The sequence below is a fragment of the Brettanomyces nanus genome, chromosome 4 (genome assembly GCF_011074865.1).
Source record: "Brettanomyces nanus chromosome 4, complete sequence".
Lineage (NCBI taxonomy): Eukaryota > Fungi > Ascomycota > Pichiomycetes > Pichiales > Pichiaceae > Brettanomyces > Brettanomyces nanus.
In genome coordinates, this window is record NC_052377.1 from 1,517,135 (window position 1) to 1,541,375 (window position 24,241).

At 41.5% G+C, this 24,241-nt stretch overlaps 11 protein-coding genes across 11 annotated transcripts; 5 read left to right on the top strand and 6 right to left on the bottom strand.

The window, feature by feature from the left end:
* Window positions 1-178: 178 nt before the first annotated feature.
* On the bottom strand, window positions 179-2,740 carry FOA43_003941 (uncharacterized protein; the record flags this gene model as incomplete). Its single annotated transcript, XM_038924188.1, has 1 exon — window positions 179-2,740. One exon carries the CDS (start codon window positions 2,738-2,740, stop codon window positions 179-181), a length of 2,562 nt encoding a protein of 853 aa, XP_038780116.1.
* A 779-nt stretch (window positions 2,741-3,519) lies between these two features.
* FOA43_003942 (uncharacterized protein) lies at window positions 3,520-4,557 on the bottom strand (the record flags this gene model as incomplete). Its single annotated transcript, XM_038924189.1, has 2 exons — window positions 3,520-4,183; window positions 4,553-4,557. 2 exons carry the CDS (start codon window positions 4,555-4,557, stop codon window positions 3,520-3,522), a joined length of 669 nt encoding a protein of 222 aa, XP_038780117.1.
* A 388-nt stretch (window positions 4,558-4,945) lies between these two features.
* FOA43_003943 (uncharacterized protein) lies at window positions 4,946-6,466 on the bottom strand (the record flags this gene model as incomplete). Its single annotated transcript, XM_038924190.1, has 2 exons — window positions 4,946-6,383; window positions 6,462-6,466. 2 exons carry the CDS (start codon window positions 6,464-6,466, stop codon window positions 4,946-4,948), a joined length of 1,443 nt encoding a protein of 480 aa, XP_038780118.1.
* A 1,027-nt stretch (window positions 6,467-7,493) lies between these two features.
* On the top strand, window positions 7,494-9,158 carry FOA43_003944 (uncharacterized protein; the record flags this gene model as incomplete). Its single annotated transcript, XM_038924191.1, has 1 exon — window positions 7,494-9,158. One exon carries the CDS (start codon window positions 7,494-7,496, stop codon window positions 9,156-9,158), a length of 1,665 nt encoding a protein of 554 aa, XP_038780119.1.
* A 950-nt stretch (window positions 9,159-10,108) lies between these two features.
* FOA43_003945 (uncharacterized protein) lies at window positions 10,109-12,640 on the top strand (the record flags this gene model as incomplete). The annotated part of the gene is made up of 1 exon (XM_038924192.1): window positions 10,109-12,640. One exon carries the CDS (start codon window positions 10,109-10,111, stop codon window positions 12,638-12,640), a length of 2,532 nt encoding a protein of 843 aa, XP_038780120.1.
* Window positions 12,641-12,965: 325 nt separating this feature from the next.
* On the top strand, window positions 12,966-15,711 carry FOA43_003946 (uncharacterized protein; the record flags this gene model as incomplete). The annotated part of the gene is made up of 2 exons (XM_038924193.1): window positions 12,966-14,430; window positions 14,843-15,711. 2 exons carry the CDS (start codon window positions 12,966-12,968, stop codon window positions 15,709-15,711), a joined length of 2,334 nt encoding a protein of 777 aa, XP_038780121.1.
* Window positions 15,712-15,813: 102 nt separating this feature from the next.
* On the top strand, window positions 15,814-16,896 carry FOA43_003947 (uncharacterized protein; the record flags this gene model as incomplete). The annotated part of the gene is made up of 1 exon (XM_038924194.1): window positions 15,814-16,896. The coding sequence occupies one exon, from the start codon at window positions 15,814-15,816 to the stop codon at window positions 16,894-16,896; it is 1,083 nt and encodes a 360-aa protein (XP_038780122.1).
* Window positions 16,897-16,916: 20 nt separating this feature from the next.
* On the bottom strand, window positions 16,917-17,747 carry FOA43_003948 (uncharacterized protein; the record flags this gene model as incomplete). The annotated part of the gene is made up of 1 exon (XM_038924195.1): window positions 16,917-17,747. The coding sequence occupies one exon, from the start codon at window positions 17,745-17,747 to the stop codon at window positions 16,917-16,919; it is 831 nt and encodes a 276-aa protein (XP_038780123.1).
* Window positions 17,748-18,269: 522 nt separating this feature from the next.
* On the top strand, window positions 18,270-20,120 carry FOA43_003949 (uncharacterized protein; the record flags this gene model as incomplete). Its single annotated transcript, XM_038924196.1, has 1 exon — window positions 18,270-20,120. One exon carries the CDS (start codon window positions 18,270-18,272, stop codon window positions 20,118-20,120), a length of 1,851 nt encoding a protein of 616 aa, XP_038780124.1.
* Window positions 20,121-20,322: 202 nt separating this feature from the next.
* FOA43_003950 (uncharacterized protein) lies at window positions 20,323-21,840 on the bottom strand (the record flags this gene model as incomplete). Its single annotated transcript, XM_038924197.1, has 1 exon — window positions 20,323-21,840. The coding sequence occupies one exon, from the start codon at window positions 21,838-21,840 to the stop codon at window positions 20,323-20,325; it is 1,518 nt and encodes a 505-aa protein (XP_038780125.1).
* Window positions 21,841-21,985: 145 nt separating this feature from the next.
* FOA43_003951 (uncharacterized protein) lies at window positions 21,986-24,073 on the bottom strand (the record flags this gene model as incomplete). Its single annotated transcript, XM_038924198.1, has 2 exons — window positions 21,986-22,851; window positions 22,912-24,073. The coding sequence occupies 2 exons, from the start codon at window positions 24,071-24,073 to the stop codon at window positions 21,986-21,988; spliced, it is 2,028 nt and encodes a 675-aa protein (XP_038780126.1).
* Between the last annotated feature and the right edge of the window lie 168 nt (window positions 24,074-24,241).

Below are 24,241 nucleotides of genomic sequence, written 5' to 3' on the forward strand. Positions count from 1 at the left end.
CTGTACCGCTCCCTGTTTGGTTCAACAAAGTAAGAATATTGTCCGATTTGGTTACCATTGATGAGAAGAAATCCCTTGAGTCATAGGAAACAAAAATCAATCAAACTTATCATATTATTCATGGTTTTAATTCATTAATAACTGTAAAAATCATAGAAACGTAACTATAAACCCTCATCTACATTTGGTAGTAACGGATCGAAACGTCATCAGTCTTTTTGATATCACCCTTGACGATTATCTCATCGGTTGGGAAAATATCGAAACCGTTATCCTGTAAAAAGACATCCCTATTTTTTATAGTGATCTCAACACCCTTGACAGGTTTGTTTGCCGTTAGCTTGATGTAACCATCAAACAACTCAAACTTCACCTTTCTGTCAGAGAATTTCAAGTACTTGAGAGGCTGAGGCCAGTCTGCAGCGGTAGCAATAGGCTTTTTATCAACGACGACTCTAGAATAAACAACAATTTTCTTATCGTTAGGAATCTCCAAAGCTTTGACAAACTCACTAGTTTGGTTAGCCTTCAAGACAACTTCCTGGGGCTTCAAACTGTTAATCTTTTTACCACTTTCAACCTCATAAACGTCGACTAAAAGGGTTGCAGGAGTATCCTTCAAAGAAGCATTCACTCCCCAAATGTCCACAGTGTAGTCATGATTAGAGTAATCATGAGGACCATCATTTTCAGCAACAACGTTAACACCCTCGATCTTTGGCACAATTTCGTTTCTGTACATACCTAGACCGATAGCGGTACTCTCACGCTTAACAGCATAGAAAGAGAGCTTTGGACGACCGTAATAATCGACAATGGCCCAAGAAGCCACAGGCATACAATCGTTAAGCTGCCAGACAATGGCACCACCAGTGTAACGCTTATGATCACCATACCAACGTCTACGCCAGCACTTATAAGCATAACTTAAACATTCTGCCTGCATGAGCTGGGTAGCATAAATCCAGTTCTCGAGGTCCATACCTTGAACCTTGATGTTCTCAATGACATATAAAGCCAAACGTCTCTCGAAGCCTTCAGCCTTATTGTGGAAGTCAACATATTCACTCTGTGGGTAGAGCTCAGAAGAGTCAGTGATGCAATCGCGATAAGATTTTAAAGATGGAAGTGCCTCCATACCGAATTCAGAGACAAATCTTCCACCTAGCTTATACCAATTCTGATACTTCTCTTGAGATCCATGCCAAACATTCCACTGATGGATATCACCAACTGTCTTATCTGAGGTACCATTTCCACCCCATGGCGAACCTGGGTGATATGGAACATCGGGTTGCAACTTCTCGCAAATCTTTGGAAGAGTGACCTCGTAAGTAGTGCGAGCAGAGAAATTAGTCTTGGAATAATCACCTGACTTATCTTCACGGTTCCACTCGAGGTTGAAACTTTCAGCCACACAATAATCTTCATTATTACCAGCCAAAAGAGCCAAACAGCAGTGATTTCTAAGACGGTGCAAAGCAACCTCAACTTCTGTACACACGTTAGCAATGAACTCAGGGTAAGTTGGGTAGATACCACATGCAAACATAAAGTCTTGCCAGACCATGATACCTAGTCTATCACACTCAGAATAGAATATATCCTCCTCGTAGTAGCCTCCACCCCAGACACGGATCATATTCTGATTGCCATCAATGGCCAATTGTAGCCATTTCTTATAGTCAGGTTCCGTGAAGAGGCAAGGAATCGAATGGCCAGGAATCCAATTAGAACCGGAACAGTACACAGGAATTCCATTGACCTTGAAGAAGAAACTGGTACCTTCCTCATCCTCAAATGGCTCTTGAACCAACTCAACATGTCTGAGACCAACCTTTTTGGTATTAACCTGGAGTAGTTTATGATGTGCATCGTACAAGGATGTCTCAAAAGTATAAAGAGACTGTTCTCCAGTACCTCTTGGATACCACAATGCAGGTGAAGAAATGTCAAACTTAGAAGAAACCAAAGAACCAGTAACAGCCACCTTCTTGGCAGAAGCTGGAATATCAACCACAGCGCCGTTTGGATCCAGAACCTTTGTCTCAACAGAGAGTCCTTTGACGACAGAAGCAGCTTCAACGGTACTCTGAATATCAATCTTGGCTTTCTTGGTATCAGCAACATCCACCTTAACGTAAACGTCTGACAATCCTGCATCGTAGGACACAAGTTTAACGGGCCTCCATGGACCACAAGTCATAACAGAATCTCCCCAATCCCAACCCCAGCCGTACTGAGCCTTTCTGGCTTGTAGACGAGCAGTTTCACCATTGAAACAATAACCCGAACCGTGAATCTTCTCGAGACGACGAGCCTCCAACGAGGCGCTCTTGAAGTAGATAGAGAGTTCATTGGATTTGTTCAATTTAACCTTGTCCGTGACATCAACGGTATATTTGACAAACATGTTGTCTGCAGTAAGAATTTCGGCTCCATTGAGTTTAACAGTGGCAAAGGTATCCAAACCTTCAAAGACAAGCACTTGATTGGACTTCTTGATTCCTTCAACAGGAACAGTAAACTGAAGCTTGTACTCCCAATCTTTGTCTCCAACCCATTGAATGTCACAAGCGTTACGGTTAATGAAAGGGTCCGGAATTTCACCGTTTGCCAATAAATCGGCCTGAACTTGAGTGGCACTAACATCCTTTCTTGCAGGCTTCCACTCAGTGGTGTCTGCCTGTTTGTATTGCCAGCCTTTCAAAACTAGAACAGAATTTGATGCTTCAGTCATGTTTATTAAAGACTATTTTTGTCGGAACTATCTTTTGGGAGCAGTGAAAGTGCTTTATCATTTGTCACTGGGAACTCCTCCTTTATTTATAACGGAATCAATCAATCTATAACAGGTCTTCACCCTAACGATTCGGATGCCTGTATGAGCCGAAAAATATCCAGCGGAAAAACTTCCTCATACGGATCTCTCAAAAGTATAACATTTCTTTTTCCACCACGATGACTTTCAGCTTTCATCATTTCTGAGCCAACCATTTATTTTTTCCGAAACCACCTATATAAAATTGTCGGGTTTAACATCCCTGTTGTCTTCTCCAGATCATTTTTTGTGAGGGTTCCGGAATAGCGCGTAACCATTCAGCTTTCTATTTGGAGAAGCATGATAGTTTAACGGCATTTAAGCCTGTTTGAGATGAATTTTTTTAAGTGGGGAAACATTTGAGAGTGGCATCGAAAGAGGACTGACTGAGTGGGGTTCTCCCTACTGAGGAGAAGCAAATTAATCGACGCTCCTTTTAAATTTCTATAATTTAGTCGGTGAACGTGGACAGGAAAGGAGACGACGCAAGAGCATTGGACTACTTCCGCGCGTGCTTTCCCCTGACAGATGAACACTTTTAAATGAGATTCCGGAAAACCTTAAGGGCTCGAGGAGAGCTGCGTCTTTTTTTAGGTTTAGATTTCTTTTTCTGCACAAAAAAGAAACAAGAGAATAAAAAAAAAAAACAAGATCTAGAAAAAAATGGGAAACTTCAGCTCATTCTGTATTCTCTCTATCTAAAGCGGTTCATTTGCAAAAAGGGATGTCTCGAGATTACTATCATCGATATTATCCCAAGCAGCTAGATGTTCGGGTAACTTCTCAAAGTAGAGTTCAGGATAATAATTCTTAATAGCCTCCTGAATTCCCTCGAATAAGATTCTGTAACCTTCAGGCATGAAGTGGATACCGTCCATGAGCAACTCCTTGATTTTGGGATAGTTTTTAGAATTAATTTCATCTGGATCAATATTTTCCCAGCCTCCGTATTTGACGAAAAGAGTCCAAATATCTACAAACGGAACGTTGTTATCTGCAGCAACCTTCTTGGCCACTTCTGAGTATCGTCCGTTGACCGAAGATTTTGCAGTGTCCTTAAATTCAACGGCCCCCTCCTCATACAATTTGGTGTATGCGGTGGTGTCGTGCAAAGCTGGGCCGATAACAATCACATTAATATCGTTTTTCTTGGCCAACTTCACCATAGCGTCAATATTTTCTTCATATTCTTTAATATCAACGTGCTGGAAAGTGTCGACGGCATCGTTAGTTCCCCAGAAAATGGTCATCAACCTGATCTTGGTAAACTTTGTATCTTCAGCATCTATGATGTGGGGTAAAATAACTTTACCGTGTTTTGAATTGTAACCTCCATAACCTCTATTCAACACATCAAGCTTTCTCATGTAAACTTAATTGTACAACTGTTAGTAGAGGAACCACCTATTTCGTATACATGACTAAGAAACTTACCTTCTTGAACTGCAGGCTGAATACAGTAACCCCTTGTTTCGGAAGATGCAAATTGAGTGATGGAATCTCCAAAGAGGACAAATTTGTCGTAATTGAAAGGCATTGTGTTGACCGACTGTTGAAAGCTTGTTCTTAGGATCGCAGTAAAATCATGCCACTCTCATATATGGCAGAGCTGAGTTATATAGTCTGTATTACTTTTCGAGAGACTTCTTCAAAAGTGAAATTTGCCTCTAAAGGAAACTTCTCCGCTTAATCACCAGGCAACAATACCTTTGTTGGCTGCCGCATTCTCACTGCATTTAACGAGCCCTAAACAGCGTGATCCACAGATGGTAGGTGGGTCCTCATGCATCCCTGCACCTACATGCAGTAGAGAATCTATTTTCATTTTGAGCGGAATTCTCAAGAAAATTCAATATGATTTAACGGGATTTCAAGACTCCCGCAGGATTTAACGGGATTTCTAGACTCTCACGGGATTTAACGGGATTTTCACCCGTTTTCCCGTCTCCATTATTCGATTAGCATTCCTCTGCTCCGTAGAATTTAGTTCATTAGTTCATTAAATTGATTTATTGTACATCCGAAAGGTATAAATCCAAAGTCATACTGCGCACGTCTCTAAAAACCCAATAGATAGCCGCACCATCTCTTACGCTTTGGCAAAAATTATCACCTAGTAAGAGATCACCGACCTCTGTAAAAATGGCCTGTGCCTCGGGAGTTTGAAACCTTTCGGAGGATCGGCTTTTCATGAAAATGCAACGACTCTCTAAGATTGTCAAATGGCATCTCTCTATTTAGCGCCAATAAAAACCTTGCAGTGACTATTTGGCATTCCGCTATGATGCTCCACTTTTCTTCTATCCTTGGTGCTGTTATGAAGTTGCTCTTGGCCATCCCTGAGATGAAGAGATAGAGACCCGGAATAGAATAAAGTGATATGTTTCTGGCATACTCTCCTTTGCGAAGGGCAGCGGTTCCGTAGTATGCAATCATAAGTGTATTGTGCAGGACATGAAGTACCAATGCTTCTAAGGATGGCTGTAGATCGTCATCAATCACAGATAGCTCAGTAGACAACTTGACGGGCCATATGAGCATATCATACTCAAATGACAGTAGTTTCCTTCTTGCGGATGCCCAAAATGCAGCTTGGTCGGAGCTTCTGTCACCCTCGCTTAAAAATGATAGAAACTCATAAAGCATCCTTCCAACTGATGTCATCTGAAAGGCAAAGGCAGACTCATCGAGAGTCGAAGAAAATTTCTGGAAAATATTAGAGCAGGCAAAATCAGTCTGTAGAGGAGTCTCTCTGGTGAGAGAAGTCCAAGCATCTACTACCATTGCACCTGCAAACAAGTTAGGATCAGGCCTGATTACGGAATTAGGACACTCGGCAATCCACTTGTTGAATTCCGAAAAGACCTTCAAAGTTTCAGCTGTACGTACTCTGACGTGCAACGGTAGTAGAAAGAAGCATGAAAAGATCGTTGGATTCCACTTTTTCTCCGCAGAAACCAATGCTTCTATAGAATACACAGAAACCTGAGTTGCGCTCTGCGGGTAATCGTCTGCAACTATGCGAATGCACCATTCGGCCAATCTATCAATGTTATGCTTTTGCTGAATACTCGCAGAGAGGAATGGAGTGTCAGGCTCCACCCTCAGACGATATAGTTCTAACAAACCGTCGTCAGAACGTGATTGTGACATACCTGACCGCCTGGCATCTGGAACTGGAGTACTCGCATGAGAAGAAGATAACATATTCCATTGACGGAACAAACTGGGAATCATTGTGAAAAATGTGGAAGATTCTCCGGCAACGCCAGCATCTTCGTCAGGTGATGTGGTGGTGTCACCCGCAGTGTCACCAATCCCGTTGCTCGTAGAGCTGCCGTCATTACTGGAAATCGACAAGACTGCCTTCATCGACTTATTGGGCTGTTTTGGTTCTGAGGAAGGCGGCGACGGTAGGACATTCTGAACATGGATCATATCGGAGTTTGGAACGAGACTCTGAATAGGCTCACCAGCTTCAACTTTAACCTTTATCTTTCCGGTCTTATCCTTCGTGATTATCCTTTCTGGCTTTAAATATGGCATGCTCTTAGCGTTGACCCTTTTATAATCAAATATGCACTCTTGATTATGCTTCTTGCACGTTTCACAACTTGTTTGTCCAGGGAGTACCATACACTTCATCTTCCTGCGACGACAGAATTTGCATGCTTTAAACAGCTTAAAACTTGAGAATCTTGGCTTCATAGTCAGGTAATCTGAAGTCATCTTGAAAATTGTTTCATCTACACCACTTATCTTGCCGTGGCTGGTAGGGAAGAAACAGTAAACCTTCCGTTATCAATTTCCTCGATTACTTATTCCGCCATACACTCCACCCTCTTTCCTTCCTTCCTAGTTCCATTCTTGGAATGAGCAGTCCGGTGAGAAGTCGTTTCTTTTTGTTTTGGTGATCTTTTCTAGGGAGAAACGGCGTTTCTTTTTTTTGATCATATTCCCAACGGCAGGACTACAAAGTGACCCCGGGAAAAAATTTCCACTCACTGCGTTGCCAAGGACATCATCATGATACATGAAAGTTGATGAAATTTGCATGAGACTTCTCTGTACGGTAGGAAACAACTATGACAGAGAAATATCTTACTTTATTATGAACCCCAGAAACACTGTTCTGTTTATTTTTCTTCTCAGCTCCCCGTTTCTTCTCGCCTGGGTGAGGCCTAGCTCTCTTCTTTTTCCTATTCCCTGGGGTTTGGAAAAAAAAAATTTCTCTACGTGAGAAAAGAAAAACTTTTTCCGTGACAAAAGGGAGAACATAAATTGAGATCCCGAAAATTATGCACTATCATGCATTGTTTTCTCCCGAAATACTTCCCAAAAGGATACAAATCTCCGTCGCGGGACAATAAAAATATCTTGGATAAAACGGTGGAGAGTCATTGAAAGCATCACCTTATTGAAACAGAATATTTGTGGGGAGAACGGAGAGTTGATGCATCTCGAACTTAAAGAGAAGTACAGAGCCAAGAAAACAATCCCAAAACTGTACAAAGCTCCGGAAATCCTCTACTCTTTTGACTCCAAACAGTTTCCAAACCATTATAAAATTGATTATAAAGAGATCAAGATCCCATCTTTGTTAGCATCATATATTATTCAAACCAAACTGTTTTCATCTTGAACAAACATTTAGTCAATACTTATTTTACAAATGTCAAAAGACACTGTTTCGCATCTCGATGATGCAAGTAATGCCTCCGCTGTCGAGGAGGACATGGCCAAGGCTGAATACCTTGTTGATGCTGAAGGCTATAAAGGAATTCTTAAGGACCACCCCATCAACAACTTGTCTAAGCCCAGAATTCGTTTGTTCTGTACATGCTTTATCATTTATTTGTGCTCTACCATGAACGGATTCGATGGAAGTTTGATGACCTCCATTAACACTATGGATGAGTATATCGATTATTTCAATCTTTCTGGTTCTTCTGCCAGTACTGGTATCATTTTCTCCATCTATCAAATCGGTCAGATTGTTGCTACTATCTTCATTTGGCTCGCCGATTACATTGGACGTGTTAGGACTATCTTCGCCGGTACTTTGATTGTTTGTGTTGGTGCTATTTGCTCTGCTACTTGCCACGAAATTTCAGTCTTCATCGGCTCTCGATTCCTTTTGTCCTTTGGATGTGGTCTTGCAACGGCTGTGTGTCCAATGTACCTAGTTGAGATCTGCCCTCCTGAGTTCCGTAGTACTTTGTGTGCTCTCTACAACTCTCTATACTATATTGGATCCATTATTTGTACGTGGTCTATCTACGGCACTTCCATCAACTATAAGGGAAGCGCATCGAGTTTTAAGATCCCATTATGGTTACAGTTGCTTTGCCCTGGTATCGTCACAGTGACCGTCCTATTTTTGGCCCCTGAATCTCCAAGATATCTCTTCCTCAAGGGTAAACCAGAAAAGGCCCGTGAATTCTTTTGCAAGTATCATGCCGATGGTGATGATTCTCATCCTTTAGTTGAGTATGAAATGTCGCAGATCGAAGAATCCTTCTTGGAGGTTCCTAAATTTAGTATCAAAGATTACTTTGACTTCCCTAAGCTTTTCAGCTCCAGGACAAGAACATACAGAAGTTTGTTGGTTATTGCATGGTCTTGGTTTGGACAGTTCTCAGGTAATGCTGTGGTGGGTTACTATATCACAACCATTTTCTTGAATCTTGGTATCAAGAATGCAACTACCCGTTTACTTTTGAATGGTATCAACTCCATCTTGGGTTATGTTTTTGCTACTGCCGGTTCTCTTGTTGTTGACCGTATTGGTAGACGTCCAATGATGTTATATTCCACAAGTGGTTTCGTTCTTTGCTTTGCTGTTATTGCCGGTACCATGGCTGCATACATGAACAACAATAATTTGCAGGCTGGTAGAGCTGGTATTGCCTTCATCTACATTTTCAACAATGTGTTCTTCTCGTTTGGTTATACCCCTCTTCAACCTTTGTACCCTGCTGAGGTGTTGAGTAGTGAGATGAGAGCTAGAGGTATGGCTTTATTCCAGTTGACTCAAGGTGTCTCCTCGTTTGTCAACACATTCTCTGCTCCAACTGCCATGGCAAATATCACATACTGGTACTACGTTTTCTACGTCTTCTGGGATCTTATCGAACTTGTTATCATTTACTTCTACTTCGTTGAGACTAAACAGTTGACTTTGGAGGAGATTGAAGCTCTTTTCAAGGATCCTAAACCTGTTAAGAGAAGTATCGAGGTTGCCAAAGAACGTTCTGCAGAAAATAAGAGAAGAAGAAAGGAAGATAAGGAACTAAAGGCCCTTGATAATTCTGCTGCAGCTACGGCCGCCGTCTAAGGGAGTTAAGTTGTTTTTGAGTGACTTTCAGATTATAGATATAGATAGTACCCATTCTGTAAGTTCACTGCTCTTTTTTTTCGTTTCTTTTAAGCTTCTAGCTACTTTTTACTTAATGAATTGATGTCTATTATTTTGCTTTATTACAATCACCATAGACAGGTATTCAGTATTTGTTGATACTTTGTGCTTTTCTTCGGAGCTTACGTATTGGGATCTCCGGTGAGATCTAGTTGCCGGTTATACATGTTGTTGGTGTCTTATGATCCAGAGAACTGTGTACGAATATAGTTTGATGAAATACTCTAAGAGAGTGGATAAGCTGACGGGATGCATCCTAACCACTTTACCGAATACGGCTGCTTGTATTCGAGAATAAAGTGAAAATTGCAGAGTCACATGGATATCATTACGTAATTACCTCCGCCCAAATAACCAGCTTGGTAATAACTGTTAGAGTCTTAATATTCATTTAGAAAGCTTCAATCACTGTGTTCGATCGTGACTGCACACTCTCCTAGTTCGTTACCTACAAATAGCCGTTAGTAGATGCACGTACTAAGAAGCCGTTATCAACCGCTGCGTCATAGACACCTTTCTTTTTTTCCGCTCCGGTCTTCACATTTTCTCTGTTCTCCGAAAATCATCAATTTTTTTCCCACTAATTTTGTACATCGTCATACGATTAACACTTGTGCTTGGTTTCTTCCTTTAAATACCCTCTTCTCCCCGCTAACGTTTTTATTGAGTCGTCAAAGAAGATTCCGTCAAATAAACCTTTTAAGTTCGACTGAGTTCGACACTCTTCTATAGTGCTCTTTTCAACTTTGTACCGGAGACTATCTGTCCATTGATTGGTCAAATTATAAACCAGTTAGACCCATAGGCTCGATAGGCAGTTGCTCAAAAGGCTTCAGTGGCTTTAGTGCTTCTACTTTCAAGTTTGTTAAATGGCTTCTAACGCATATAATCACCACAGTAAGAAGCTGGCGACTTCCGGTGATGACAATGAACCCAGCGCTAAGCACGGTCCAATTCACTTCTTTCGATCCATCAAGAATCACATATCCAGAGATATTCATGATTCTATAGGCCACAAAGGCTCCGAGCAATCCAGAAAGCATTCTTCTACTACTTATCAGAATTTGTCTTCTGAGAAATCAATATCCTTTGAAGCACGCAAAAACAGTGCGTCTACGCTACGCGTGCGTTCATATTCATTAACAAGTAAGAAGGCGATACCGTTTCTTGATGAGCAAGGCGAAGGAGAAAGATCCGGAACTAAAGTTCCAGTTCCGGAGCAGTTACATAGCATTCCCCTGAAAAATGATGGTGCTCATGACAATGATTCCACTCGATCTTCTGTTCATAAAAGTCTTTCCAGTCCTCAACTGATTAAGCCAGATGACAGTTCGTCGCTCAAACGGGCGCACACAACTGCTGCACATCCTCACAAGATGGAATATAATCCCTATGGGATCTTTCGTGCGTCGCATATCGTAGATTTTGGAACCATGTTCGGCTCCGGAGAAGCTAAGCCTGAAAGTATGTTGATGCTTCCATATCCCACCGAAGATCCGAACGATTATCTACCACCACAGTTTCAGGAGAAATGCCAGTCTCTCGAAGACCTCTACGACACTACTGCAAACTCTTCCATAGGATCAGGAGGAGCTGCATTGATTAAGAGGGTGAGACTCAAAAGTAATCAAAGAGTATACGTGGCTTTAAAGAAGTTCTCTCTTTTCCGAGGAGAATCTGCTCAACAGTATTATCGACGTATCGTGCAAGAGTATGTGGTTATGAAGAATTTCAAGCACATTCACACCGTGTCCTGCTATGAATTACTCAAGCTACCCGTGTACATGCAGCGTTCTTGGGGCATGACTATGGCCTTCTTTCCCTGCGACCTTCTTTCTCAGGTAAGGAAGACGGCTTGGAGAGCTACATCACTTTCTGAGAGGCTTTGCTTCTTCAAGCAGATCTGCTTCGGCTTGAAATATATGCATGAGTGTGATATAGCTCACCTGGACATCAAGCCCGAAAATATTCTTGTAGCAAGTAACGGAATTCTACGAATTACAGACCTTGGATGTTGCGAATTCGGTCACGAGGAACCTGGAAACTTCAAGTCTCCTGTCAAACTTCGAAACAAATTGCTTGGTACACCTCCCTACCAACCTCCCGAGGTTGCTCTTTATAAACGTCTCGAAATCGGCGACAGACCGAAGTTTGATCCGTTCAAATTTGACTACTGGTCTTTAGGCGTGTTGCTATTTGTTCTCATTAGAGGTAAAACCCCATTTGCCGAATGCAAGCCGTCAGATTTGAATTTTCTTGACTACGAGAAAACTTATACCAGATTTTGTGACATTGTTCCGGAATTTTTGAAGAATGACGTCTCAAAGTGCCCTACGAAAGGTCGTTTTGCAGAAGGTTTTGCCAATCCCAAGATCGCTCGTATTGGTTGGAGATTATGCGATCCTAATTATAAAACCCGGATGACAATACCAGAACTATTTGAAGACGAGTTCTTTCAGAAAATAGAAATGTGTATCGACGAGGCCAACTACGAATGCAATTTTGTTCACCATAGAGGTGCAAAAGGCAGAGCATTTGAAGTAGAGTATGGGTCAGATGTTGAGCTTGTCAAGAACGGTAAATTAGGATGTCGAAGACTTACAAACACATCCTCTATGAGGAACCCGTCGATATCTGATAGAAAGACTCCTGACAGACTTTTGGGTGATCGGCCTTTGGATACCGGACTCCCCAGTGATAAAGATAATGCATCGCCGACTGCCTCCCATAAATACGAGTCTCTAGTTGAGATGGGACTTCGGAGTCGGCGCCATGAAGATAGTCATGGCATCAGCAGTAGTAGTAGTAGCAACAGCAGCGCCAGCAGCATCAATAATGCTAAAAGGAGTACATCAGTTCATTATCAGTCAGACTTAAACAGGGTGGACGAGTCGAAGAGGGAAGAAGAGGAGGATAGACGGAACGAAAGTCCTATTAAGTCTTCCTCTTCTTCGTTAGAGCCAGTGGTCGACTCTCATGCAAGCTCCAGCAATTTGACGTCCACTAGCACATCTTCATTCAACACTACCGAGTCGGATTGGAACAAATATGAGGATGCCATTACAGAGGATGAGAGTTCTTCTTTCTTGTCTGCCACTCCCAGTGTACACAACAATAATAGTGATATGAGTGACAGGTCTCCTACTCCTGGTCCTGAGGTGGCTCCTTCTACTTCCGTTGAGATACATGAAAGCGAGGCAGATAGTGAGAATAAGGGAACAAACGAGATCAATCCATACGATAAATACGAGTTTATCCATCCCGATGGTACCGCCTCTTTTTATGAGTTTAGCGATGATGACCATAAAGATAAAAATACGGAGTATATGGTCGTCAACTACGATACAATGGTGAAAAATACCCAGTTTGAGGTCGTTACCCATGCACATGCTATTTACTAGATAAAAATATTAATTGTACGATTTCCGATGTTCTTCTTGTAGAATACTGCCTGCTCTGTCATTATATGGGCGTGTAGCTATTGATTAACTGAGTTCTCGGTGGATTCGCGGGTCCCTTTCGAAGTCTTTTTTATTCATCTCAAAGACAAAGTAAAGCAAGAATCAGAGTCTTCATCTCTTGAAAGCCATTATCAATCATTTACTTATTCTGCGAGATTAGCATGCTCTGCGTTTGATAAAAATTGAGGTGGAATAAAGGAAAAACCGAAACTCATACTGTACATTATACTAATATCAAAAGCTTTTCTTGTTTACTGGAATTACAATGGATTTAAGAAACTTAATATCGAGAAATGACGACGAAGATGCCGCAACGAAACTGCGGATGGAAAAAGACAATGCTGCAGACACTACACTTCTACCAAAAGTTGCTATAACGTCAGATTCCATGAAAACTAAACTCCAGCCAAAGTTATCTATACACAATTTGATGAATAATGATGAAGCAAGCAAAAAGCCAGCTAAACCGGAACTTGCTTCAATTGTTACGAACAAAAATGACTTGCCTAGGGTACCGGGAGCTGAAATTAAGAAGAGAAGTAGTATAACAACAATAACTAACGAGGAAGATGTTGATATGGAGGGTCATAAGACGCCGAATGTGGCCAGAAGACAATCGAGTTCCACCTCTGTAACTCCAGGCGGATCTGTAGACCTGGTGGAGGTGAAGAAGGAGAAGGAGAGAATGTATTTAGATGGCGAAGCCAAACGGAAATCGAAACCAAAACGCTCTTTTACCATTGAAGAGGAAATTCAGAACTTGAAGAAGCTGCAAGAAAAGGAAGCAGAGGAGAAGGTGCATTATAAACCCAGAAGATACAGTGAAAAGCCAAGCTGGGCCAAAGATTATATCCCCAAACTTTTTAAAGGTCTTCATCATAGTATGCTCTCTCTTTCTAATCCAACGAGGTTGACAGTTCCCTCGATTACAGGATCTATTCCAAGAAACGATTTCAATAAATTGGTTACAGAATGGATCTGGGCCAATATTCAGGGAGTTAAGCAGGACTTTGTCGATATTCCTCACATGGAAAGCTTTTTAGAATTGGAGTTGAAGGTCGGAACGATCTGGGATAAAGTCAAAGATAGAAGGCTTCAACTACCAGTCAATTCTGAATGTATTGTAGCACAAGAATTTATTCACCAGGATTGCTTTTTCAAAAGTGGAATAACGCCGAAGAACTTCGGCGATATCAAGAACTACTTTGAAAAGCTCTCTCAGGATGCACAGTCGAGAAAAAAGAAGGATAAATTCATTGTGGAAAGTTCGCATAACGTTGATCTTATAGCACAAGAAAGAAAGCGAAACGATAAACTTGTTACTGGAAGGGTGACGCTGGATGTGAAAACCAAACGACGTGTGGCAAGCATCGAAAAGCAAAGGGTTTCTGATCTATTTATTTACCTGCCCAATAGCCTGTTTGATTTGAGGCTATCCATGTCTTTGGAAATCCCGCGTGAAATGAACGATGCCGCGTTTGAGACTTTCAAGCACCGAGTGAGTATGGAGAGAGATAAAGATAGATCGAGTTACATCCATCCAGCAACGGCCACCAGGATTGATTTAACAAAGATTAAAGAGAATCAGGTTACAAAATATGAGTTGGAGCTAGAGATCAACACTCCCGAGTTGCTGAGGAGCATGAATATGGTGTCAGATGATCCTCTATACTATGTGGATCTTATTCAAGCATTCTTAGATAATGGCCGCATTGTTACTCGACAGTTAAGTGTCCAATACTGATGTGGAAAGAAAAACAGAAAAGCAGTTGCAAGTTGTATGCAAGCAATGTGTATAAATATGAATAGACTTTTAGCAGGTGAATGAATAAGGACCCATTGAGGATGAATTGATTTCTCTTCAAGATCGCGTTACGGCCTACGCGCCACGCGTCTGTTGTAGAGGAGATTTTTCACGCGGTGGTTTCGCTGTTGAAAAATTCACTTGACCTTTAAATAATAACCATTTTGTCTTCTCTCCAAGGGAAGGAAAGAAAGGCTGGGCTTGGGAAATTAACTCCAAGTACAAAAGCATGAACAACGCGTTGACCTGGATTTTGCTGGCCAGCGTGGTTTTGTACTCACTTCTCTATTTTGTTGTCTGGCTTTTCTCTCACACACCGCGGAAACTGTATCCTTCAGAGTTGACCTACATTACCAATGATCATACTTCCAAGTCATACGGGCTTCCGAAATTCAATTCTCCTTCTTCTGATGGAATATTTCTTTCTGTGGTGATCCCTTGCTACAACGAGAAGAACCGATTGAGAAGCATGCTTGTGGAGGCTCTAGAATTTTTGAACGACACATACCCAAATAGATATGAGATTCTTATTATAGATGATGGATCGAAGGACGGGACTGCTGAATATGCGTTGAAGTTGGCAGACGAATTCAAAGTGGATCCACATGTTATGAGAGCGGTTCAGTTTGTGAAAAACAGAGGGAAGGGAGGTGCAGTGTGCCATGGAATGCAGGTGGCCCGTGGTGAGTACGTTATCTTTGCAGATGCGGATGGTGCGTCGAAGTTTAGCGACACTAGGACAATGATTAGTGCCATTCAGGAATTGGATGGAATGGAACCAGAGAGGAAGGCAGCCATTGCCGTAGGCTCAAGGGCTCATATGGTGAATACGGATGCTGTCGTGAAAAGATCTTTCATTAGAAACTTGCTAATGTATGGCCTTCATACCTTGGTCTACCTATTTGGTATTAGAGACATCAAGGACACACAATGTGGGTTTAAACTATTCAACAAGCTTTCTGTGAGAAATATATGCCCGTATATGCACACGGAAGGATGGATCTTTGATGTAGAGATGATGATCTTGGCGGAGCGTCAGAGTATTTCTTTGAAGGAGGTTCCCATCAGCTGGCACGAAGTTCAAGGGTCTAAAATGGCTCTCGCCAGAGATTCCATTAATATGGGTATCGATTTAGTGGTTACGAGAATGGCTTACGTATTGGGGATTTATGCAGACGGAAATCAGAAGAATAGGAAAGTTGAATGAATTAAACAGCTATACATAATCGCAATAGAGTACAATTAAGAAAACTAGAAATAACCTTTACCATTTCCTTCCATTTTTTCTCTTCTTTACTTCATCTACTAAATGCCTCCCGTATACCATTTTCAGAACGGACTAAGGTTTGTGGCGCCATATTATTATACATATCGAACTACAGTGAAGGGACGGTGGTTTGATAGATCTATTCTAGAGGTTTTCACTGAAGAATTCAGGGATTATGATCGTGGTCACTATATCAAGCGTATTGAGGAAGACAATGTTCAGGTGATACGAAAGAGGAAGGGGAAAGAAACAGTCTATAAAGGAAAGATATTGATGGATTTACCTCTAGAATCAGGGGATCTAGTCATACATAAAGAGCATAAACATGAAAGACCCGTTAGTGATACTAAAATTAAGATTGTTCATAACGACCAGAATATCTTAGTGGTTGACAAACCGTCCGGAATTCCAATGCACCCTGTTCAGGGCTACCTCTACAACACCCTCACAGAGATCTTGAAAAAAGATCTTTCCTTGAAACGACTTCATCCTTGCAACCGTCTTGATAAACTCACTAGTGGAGTTGTCCTTCTTTGCAAAAATGTGCAGAGTGCATCATTCTACCAACAGATGATCCAGAATAGAAATTTTACTAAAGAATATGTTGCCAGAGTCGATGGAAAGTTTCCTACAATACCATGCGAATGTAGTGATGATGTAGTTGTTATTGATGCCAAACGGAAATCTCACGGGTTCTGTAGACGTGAGGCTCTTACCCGATTCAAGTTGTTGAAATACAGTCCCATACTAAACCAAAGTATCGTTCTATGTAAACCTGTTACAGGCAGAACGCATCAGATTCGTATCCATCTCCGAAATCTTGGACATGCCATTGTGAATGATCCATTGTATAACCCCAAACTGAACAATCTGCTGGGTAATGCCAAAAAGATTGACCTCACCACCAGGGAAGGACAAGAAGTGGTACAAAATGAGCATACTCAAAAACGGATTGATCTATTAAGTGGACAGAAATGCCCAGAGTGTGGCATTGACCTATATAAAGAGCCTGACAGCAAATCTCTCATTATGTATCTACATGCACTACGATATTCGAGTAAGAACGAACAAGGTGAGCTGCAATGCTATGAGACCGAAATGCCACAATGGACATACATTACTTAACGATTCTATATGGTACCATACTACTCCGGCTTTAGTAAGGGTAAATTAAACTTTCGACACACTTTGGCCACTTTATACCAAGGAATACTTTTATCGGCATGCTTACCATCTTCTTTCAACATATTGATGTCCAACCGTTTCACCTTACTTAGTGCCGATTTGAGATGGTACTCGAATTCGGCCTTCTCAACATCATTCACAGGGAACAAATCACACGAGAATCTATATAATCCATCCCAATTCTTCACCAAGGCATTATCTGCCAAGTAAAGCTTCATGAAAGAACTTTTAAGAAGCTTTCTGTACAGGTTTCTATTGAATGAAAGCTTAAAAGGATGAAAGCTGCTTTGCATGTCTGCTGGAATATGCTCTTTGATGCCGTGAGTATTCATGATCGACGAGTTATTGACAAGGATGAGCAATGCCGGTTTGGATTTCCTCACTTTACCAAGATAATGAGATGGGTGCCAATAAGAAAGAGCAAAGTATTTGCATTTATAAACAGCCTTGGACTTAGCTACGCCTGCACCCAGTCCGATTTTGTAGAGTTCTTGGTTTACACCTTTCAATTTACTTGCATTTTGGCAACGTGGTGTTTCTGAGGTCACGTATCCGTATCTAGATTCCGGTAAGATATACGGAGCACGGTCCAGTTCTTCTTGGGTAATCGGGTACTCTTCAGCCTTAAATGTAAAATGTGGAACAGGAGTTATAGGATCAATAGGGGAGTTGATCTTTTTTGCATAAACAAGCAAATCAAAGCTCTGTTTCTTTGATGTTCTATCATATGCAGGCTTTCCTAACTTCAATTGATCGAATAGTTTAGCAATCACCCCGGCTGTGTCTAGCATGACTGGAGAAGACAAGTTATTCTTTAGTATAGGAATAATGAGAGGAACAACATGATTCTTGTATGAATTTGCACACCGAGTTGATTCTTTATCTGCGTTCCCCGGAGTCTTCGACTCCAACTGTTTAGAAGAGATTTTTTGACCTTCGTAAGATAAGCGTGTGAGAGTTCGGAAAGGCCACCGCCTAAGTCGATCGACAGCAGCAGTTGATTTCAGTCCATTGAATAATGCGAACATCTGACAAACTAGATAGGAAGAGTTTCCACAAACATCACCACATATGGAGAATAATACTGCTATTGCAGGAGAGGTAAGAGTCGGTTCATGTGACCTTCTGAATTTTTTGGTCACGTGAGCGGATGGGGAGGGGGAAAAGGGGAAGACAAAGAAAACGGTTTCTTCTCTAATTAGAATACGCAACACAAATCCAACAACTTCGATTGGAGAGACCCGTTTTACTTGACGCTTATTTTCTCTATTGCCTCTGTTGACACATTGTTCACAATTAAGCTAACTTAGGTTATGTTTGGGCTTCATCAAAAGAAGCCAGTCGTTCCAGAGCCGACATCTCCTGTTTCTCTTTCCCCTACTTCTTCTGCCATTGGTGGTATTCTTGCTGGTGGACGTATTGCAGACTCTTACGGGTTTGGATTGAGACCATTGCCGGGTGCCAGGCATTCGTTTCTTCATAAGGGATTTCTCTCAAACGGTATTGACTCTTTGGAATTACCCACAGAAAGTCCGATGGAAAAAGATAAACAAAAGGAAGCTGCCAATGCCGTTGCCCGGTCTTCTTCGTCTTTGCGGACTCCTGAAAGTAGGCGTATTTGGGTGAGAAGAATGGGGAAGACACCTACTGCCATAATAGTTGGACCCGATACCATAGTAGATGACATTAAGTATATCGTTACACAGAAGTTTCCTACTTCTTTAGCTTTGGAGTGTGATCCATCTGAGCTGAATATTATTGCCGAGCTTCCTGCTTCTTCCAAATCAATTCCGGTGTCTGCAAATTTGAAGGGGTTGACGCAAGCAGCCTCCTCTTCCATATCTTCACCCACCTCCTTGAATAGTGTAGCCTCTACTACTCCAGTTTACACGGATGAAGTATCTAGGATGCGCTCTCTTCCTACGATAAGGGTGCCCAATGAGCAGAACACTTCGTCTACTTCATCAGCTGTTCCATCAAGCAGTCTTTTTTCTTCATCGTTTTCGACCAATCCTTCGCACGATAATGTTAACAGAATGCAATCTAGTAATGCGCCTCTCCTTCCCGCCAAACAAAATGGTATAGCTGTAGGTCATCGAATAGCCCTTGAACCGGATTTACTAGTGTATCTTCTGCTAGACACATATTACCCTAATGGAATGTCTATGCAGGATGCATTAATAATTGAATCTCCCAAGCCTGTTGAGAGCAGCACAGCAATTACTGATTTTAATATCGACAGCACAGCACGGAATCTTCAAAAACACGGTGGGGGAAAAGCAAGTTCTCCATTTGTCTTTGAATCATCGGCTGTGTCTTCCAGCAAGAATGCCATACACGGTGGGCAGCCGCTAAAGTCTCCACGAGATAGCTCCGTTCTAAGAAAGAGGACCAATATTTCTGAATACATACCCACTCCTCCCTCTTCCACAGTCATATTGTTTCCCAAACCTGCAAGGCCTGATTTGAAGACTCCTATACCCGACGGCTCTAATTCTACCATTCTTTCACTAGATAAGTCTAAGGGTAAGACACCGAAAGAAGCAGAGCTTTCTTCAACAACTCCTACACCTGTTTCTGCTTCTTCAAAGACTCTGAAAAATACTGTTAACGATCTTCGGCAACAACCAAATCCTGGTATCTCAAAGATTTTGTCTCACATCAATGTTTTGGTGGTGGAAGATAATCTCGTGAATCAGAAAATTATGGCTCGGCATCTCAAGTCATGTAAAGTTGGTTTCAAAATTGCCACTACAGGCAAAGAAGCACTTGAAATGTGGAGAGAGGGTGGCTTTCATTTATGTTTCATGGATATTCAATTACCTGTGATGTCTGGTATTGAAGTTACCCAGGAGATTAGACGATTGGAAAAGCTGAATAGGATTGGTAATTTTGCCACTTCCTCGCAGGAGGATAAATTGTCCCGAGACACGCCCGAACTAACAGGTAGCGATAGGCTAGACCTAGATTTGTTTCGTTCGCCTATCATTATTGTTGCTTTAACGGCATCTACTAGTGCAGAGGATAAGCAGAAAGCTTTGGCTGCTGGTTGTAATGATTATCTCACTAAGCCCGTCCAGTTGAAATGGTTGAGAAGTAAATTGACCGAATGGGGATGTATGCAGGCTCTTATCAATTACGATTACTTTAGAAAGGATTTTTGAAAGTTAATTACCTGTTCTTTCCTTGGACATACTTATTTATTTACGTTTTTTCTGTGGAATTGATATCAACTATTGATACATTTGATTACTGCTTTCGTCTTATGAGTGTAGATAATGAAATTAATGAAATTGAAAAGAATGGTTAATTAGGGATTTGACGCGGTATTGAATATGACGATGGTGGAGGTTTTCCTTCGTTGTATTAAATACCGTTGTGAGGGCTTCTTTTCGAAAGGGAGCCAGGAAGAGACTTCATCTTAAGACTGTTCCCCAAGGAAGGATTACTTCTCAGATGTGATCTATCAATGGAAAGTGTTTTTTTGGCTGAGCTAGTTGCTATCTCAATAAGATGTTGGAATGCTGACCTAGTTTCAGGCTTGGTCGATTCTTTTTCCTTTTGATAAAGTAAGGGAAGAACATTGAGACTTGCACAAGGAGTAAAATGTGTCAAAATGTCAAGAAGAATGTCTGAACGTAACCCCGTCTGTAAAAGATTAAGAAGATAACCGTATACTTCAACTTTAGAGGGAACCATCTGTTCCATATCCCATTCAGTGAATTGAGAATCTAAGATTCTATGTGTAGTGATGTCATGCTTCCAACAAGCGGTGCAATATTTGATTAACTGTTCAATAAGGAAGGTCCCCAAAAGTGACGAATGATAGAACATTTTTGGGACTATTCCATGGCCAACGATATATTTAACTAAATCGGCATAACCGGCCATGAAGATTCTAGCATTTTGATACTTTTGCATACCAAAAGTGTGGGAAAAGAACCTCATAAGCTCAATCAGTATCATTGTATTGTCGTCACTATAATATTGCAATTGCTTCTTGATATCTATAAGATCTAGAGTGATATCAGATGCCGTCAGCCTTTCTGCTAATTCTATAGGCATCTTAGGTAATAAAGCTTCTGAAAGTAAAATGTCTCCTCTATCAGCTTGTGACTGTAAGGATTTTATCCTTTCTAGGCTTCCCAACTCCATCAAAACATCAATTTCGTATACCTTCTTAGGTGGACCATGAATAGTTTCTCTCACTGTGTTGTCAATAAACATGATCTCTCTCTGTGTTTTAGCTGTTGGAATGTTGTAAGTCCCCTCTGAAGAGCTGGTTTTCTCTACAATTTTGATAGGACTGTAGTTGTCCTCTTGGAGAATGGAAGTGAGACTGGCAGAGAGTACAGCAGAAGTACTTGTCTTTGCTGCTTGTCTTGTGGAGCCTAGCCGGGATAAACGAACAGACTGCAACCTCCTTAAAAGATTCTGAAGGCTGCCCACATTGGACCGACGAAATGCGTTTGGCCTCGTACCTTCTTCCGTTGTTTGTTTCCTTTGCTTTTCTGGCCCATCGTCTTGAGCAGCTGCACGATCATAACACACTACAGGCTTTTCCTCCTGCTGACTAACCGGAAGTAAAGAAACTTCGTTCACTGGAGCCTTAATTGAAATAAGTGATCTACTGCTTGTTTCCTGGAACGGAAAAGGCTGGCCTTCTTCTTCGTCCCCATGCAACTCTGATTTTTGCGAAGCTAGAGAGCTTTGATAATCCTTATAACTTCTATAAAAAAAGACTGCGAAAACAAGTAAAATAAGCACAAAGCACCCTATTAAACTAACGCTGACAAGAAGATCCTTATGCATGCTTGCAAAGTCGTGCATGGAATTTTCTTCCAAATCATTCATATGTCCTGGTGTAGTTGTTCCCTTTTCCATGAATAGATAGGTACTTAAACTGGGGGACACGGATTTTAAAAAAGAGTTTGAGAGTAAGAAATGTAATTAGCGCCGGAAAATCCTTTGATTTCCTAATTGGGTATCAACATGTATACAAAACTGAATAAAGATACAAACATATTATTTAATTAGTTGAAAACGGAAAGTTCTGATATCCAGTACTAAGAAAAGCCCTGTCTATAAAAGTCTTCCAGAGATCTGATACAGCGGACAATTCTTGTAAATCCTGCTTGTTCTCTTTGTCACCTTTACCTCTATGTGATTTCTTTAGAGGGGATGACTGGGCTAAGCGACGTGCAAGCTCCATCCAGTCTTCCACTAATAAACTGTCCATATCGTAAGGTTTGTCGTTAGTAGAATAATGCACTCTGTAATCCAATTTGAAGTCCGGATCTTTTGCTGCAGAGTCAAGATCAAGATAGTACTGCGTGTACCTTTCAGGACTGAACAACTGCATGACATATCCCGGTCCCAATGGGGTTCCCGGGGGCATTATTTGGGGTATGGTCTTATCCTTGGCTAAAGTGTAATAATTTTTGGTTCTTGGGTCGTCGTCATCAAAGGTCTCCAATATATCTGCGAGCTCGTCAGATTCATCCAACTCTTGGTTGATACGAGTAAAGAAATCAGTCCAGGGCTCGAATTGTCTCTCGATGTCGCCCTTCAATAAATCAGTCACGTTATACTCCCAGATTCGGAATCCCGGATTGAATGTGGGAATGACAGATGCAGTCACGTGCGCAAAAGCGTACCTGTCGCCGTGCTCCCCAGATTTATTTTTACCCTTGATTCTGGCAAACATACTATCCCTGATATCTTCCAAGTAGGTGACCTTACCTTGCGGTGCACTATCGTACCTCTTGGATTTTCTTGTCACTCCAAAATCTTCGTCCAACAATCCCATACCTCCATACATATCAATAACATCTTTGTAGTCCTCAACGTCATTTTCGTCAGTACAATTTTCGTCAGTACAATTTTCATCGTTTTCTCCATATGTCTAATAGTTCAAAGACTCTGCATCCTCCTCTAATCCAAGCAGTTTCAGACGGCCTTTTATGGATTTCCACGCCTTGACAGAATCCAGAGGAACAAAGTGATCGGTGTTCATGTGACCATACAGGCCACCGATAATAATGTCTCTGTATTCATGCATCCAAACGGCCATTTTGGTATAGCAACTGTAATGTAAATTCTTGGGAATAGGTGGTACATGACCACTAAGCCAGACCTTCATGTGTCTTCTTCTCAACTCATTTAAAGTGACAGACAGCCACTCAAAAAGTTTATAGCCTGGTTGTTTTCTTCCGTCACAGTTATCACTCAATGGATTGGATTTGAAGAAGTATAACGTATTAATGGATAGAACTGCAAGCTTCCCAGGGATCACCTCCCGAAAGAAGTAGATACCCCTGTCAAAAGTATGCATCTGCTCGGCAGGAACAAAATCCCTCCAGATTTTGTACATCTCGCGTGTTTGCAAAGTAGGACCTGGAGCCACTAAATTATGTGGATACACATCGTTGTTACCCAAACTTGGGATAATTTTCACTCTACGCTCCAATGGCATATCATCCTCCTCGCCTTCATCCATAAATACTTCCGCCATCTTATTAGCAACATTCTGGTTCATTTTAAAAATGTCTCCCTCTAGTCTTGGATGACCTCTATCATTATCGTGGCGCACGTTGTCGCCCGTCCAGATGACAAAATCGATCTTATCCTTCAAGTTCTTACGTATCCATGCAAGTGTATCCTCATAAAGTTGCATAGGGGAATCGCACCCACTCATTGCATCTCCTAACGGATGACAAAGCTCGTCCTCCGGAATATACGACAACTTCTTGTGGCATTTCTTGGGAATAGAAGACCCTAGTTTATTGAGTTCATCTGGATGCATGTCTGTTATATGAAGGAAACGGCCATGATAAATAATCTCCGAGTTGGTGTCTATGGAGTTTCCTTTCAAATCGGTAATGCCAACTCGCACAGAATGGTTCGGAGTTAAACCTAATATCTTATACTCATCTTCATTATCGTCTTGGATTTGCGTTACCTGCAATCTCTCGCCTTTATGAACAAGGGGAAGACTTGAACTCGACTCTTCCAGACTGGAAACATTACCGAAATTAAGTCCAACCGACAACACCGTCAAAAGTGTAATGAAAGTGCACAGCACAATCACTCGGAAATGCGAGTCAGCTGTTGCCATATGGAAGATGTGAAAGAAACAGGTACTAGTGCAAAGAGCCTCAAAGAAGCTGCTTCTATTATTTCTAATGTTTTTCTTTTTCTTCCCTTCTGATCCATTTGGTCAGGTCGCTATTCCTCTTTTGGATTGAATAGAGCTGCTCCGAATTCCCGAGAGAACTAACGTAGT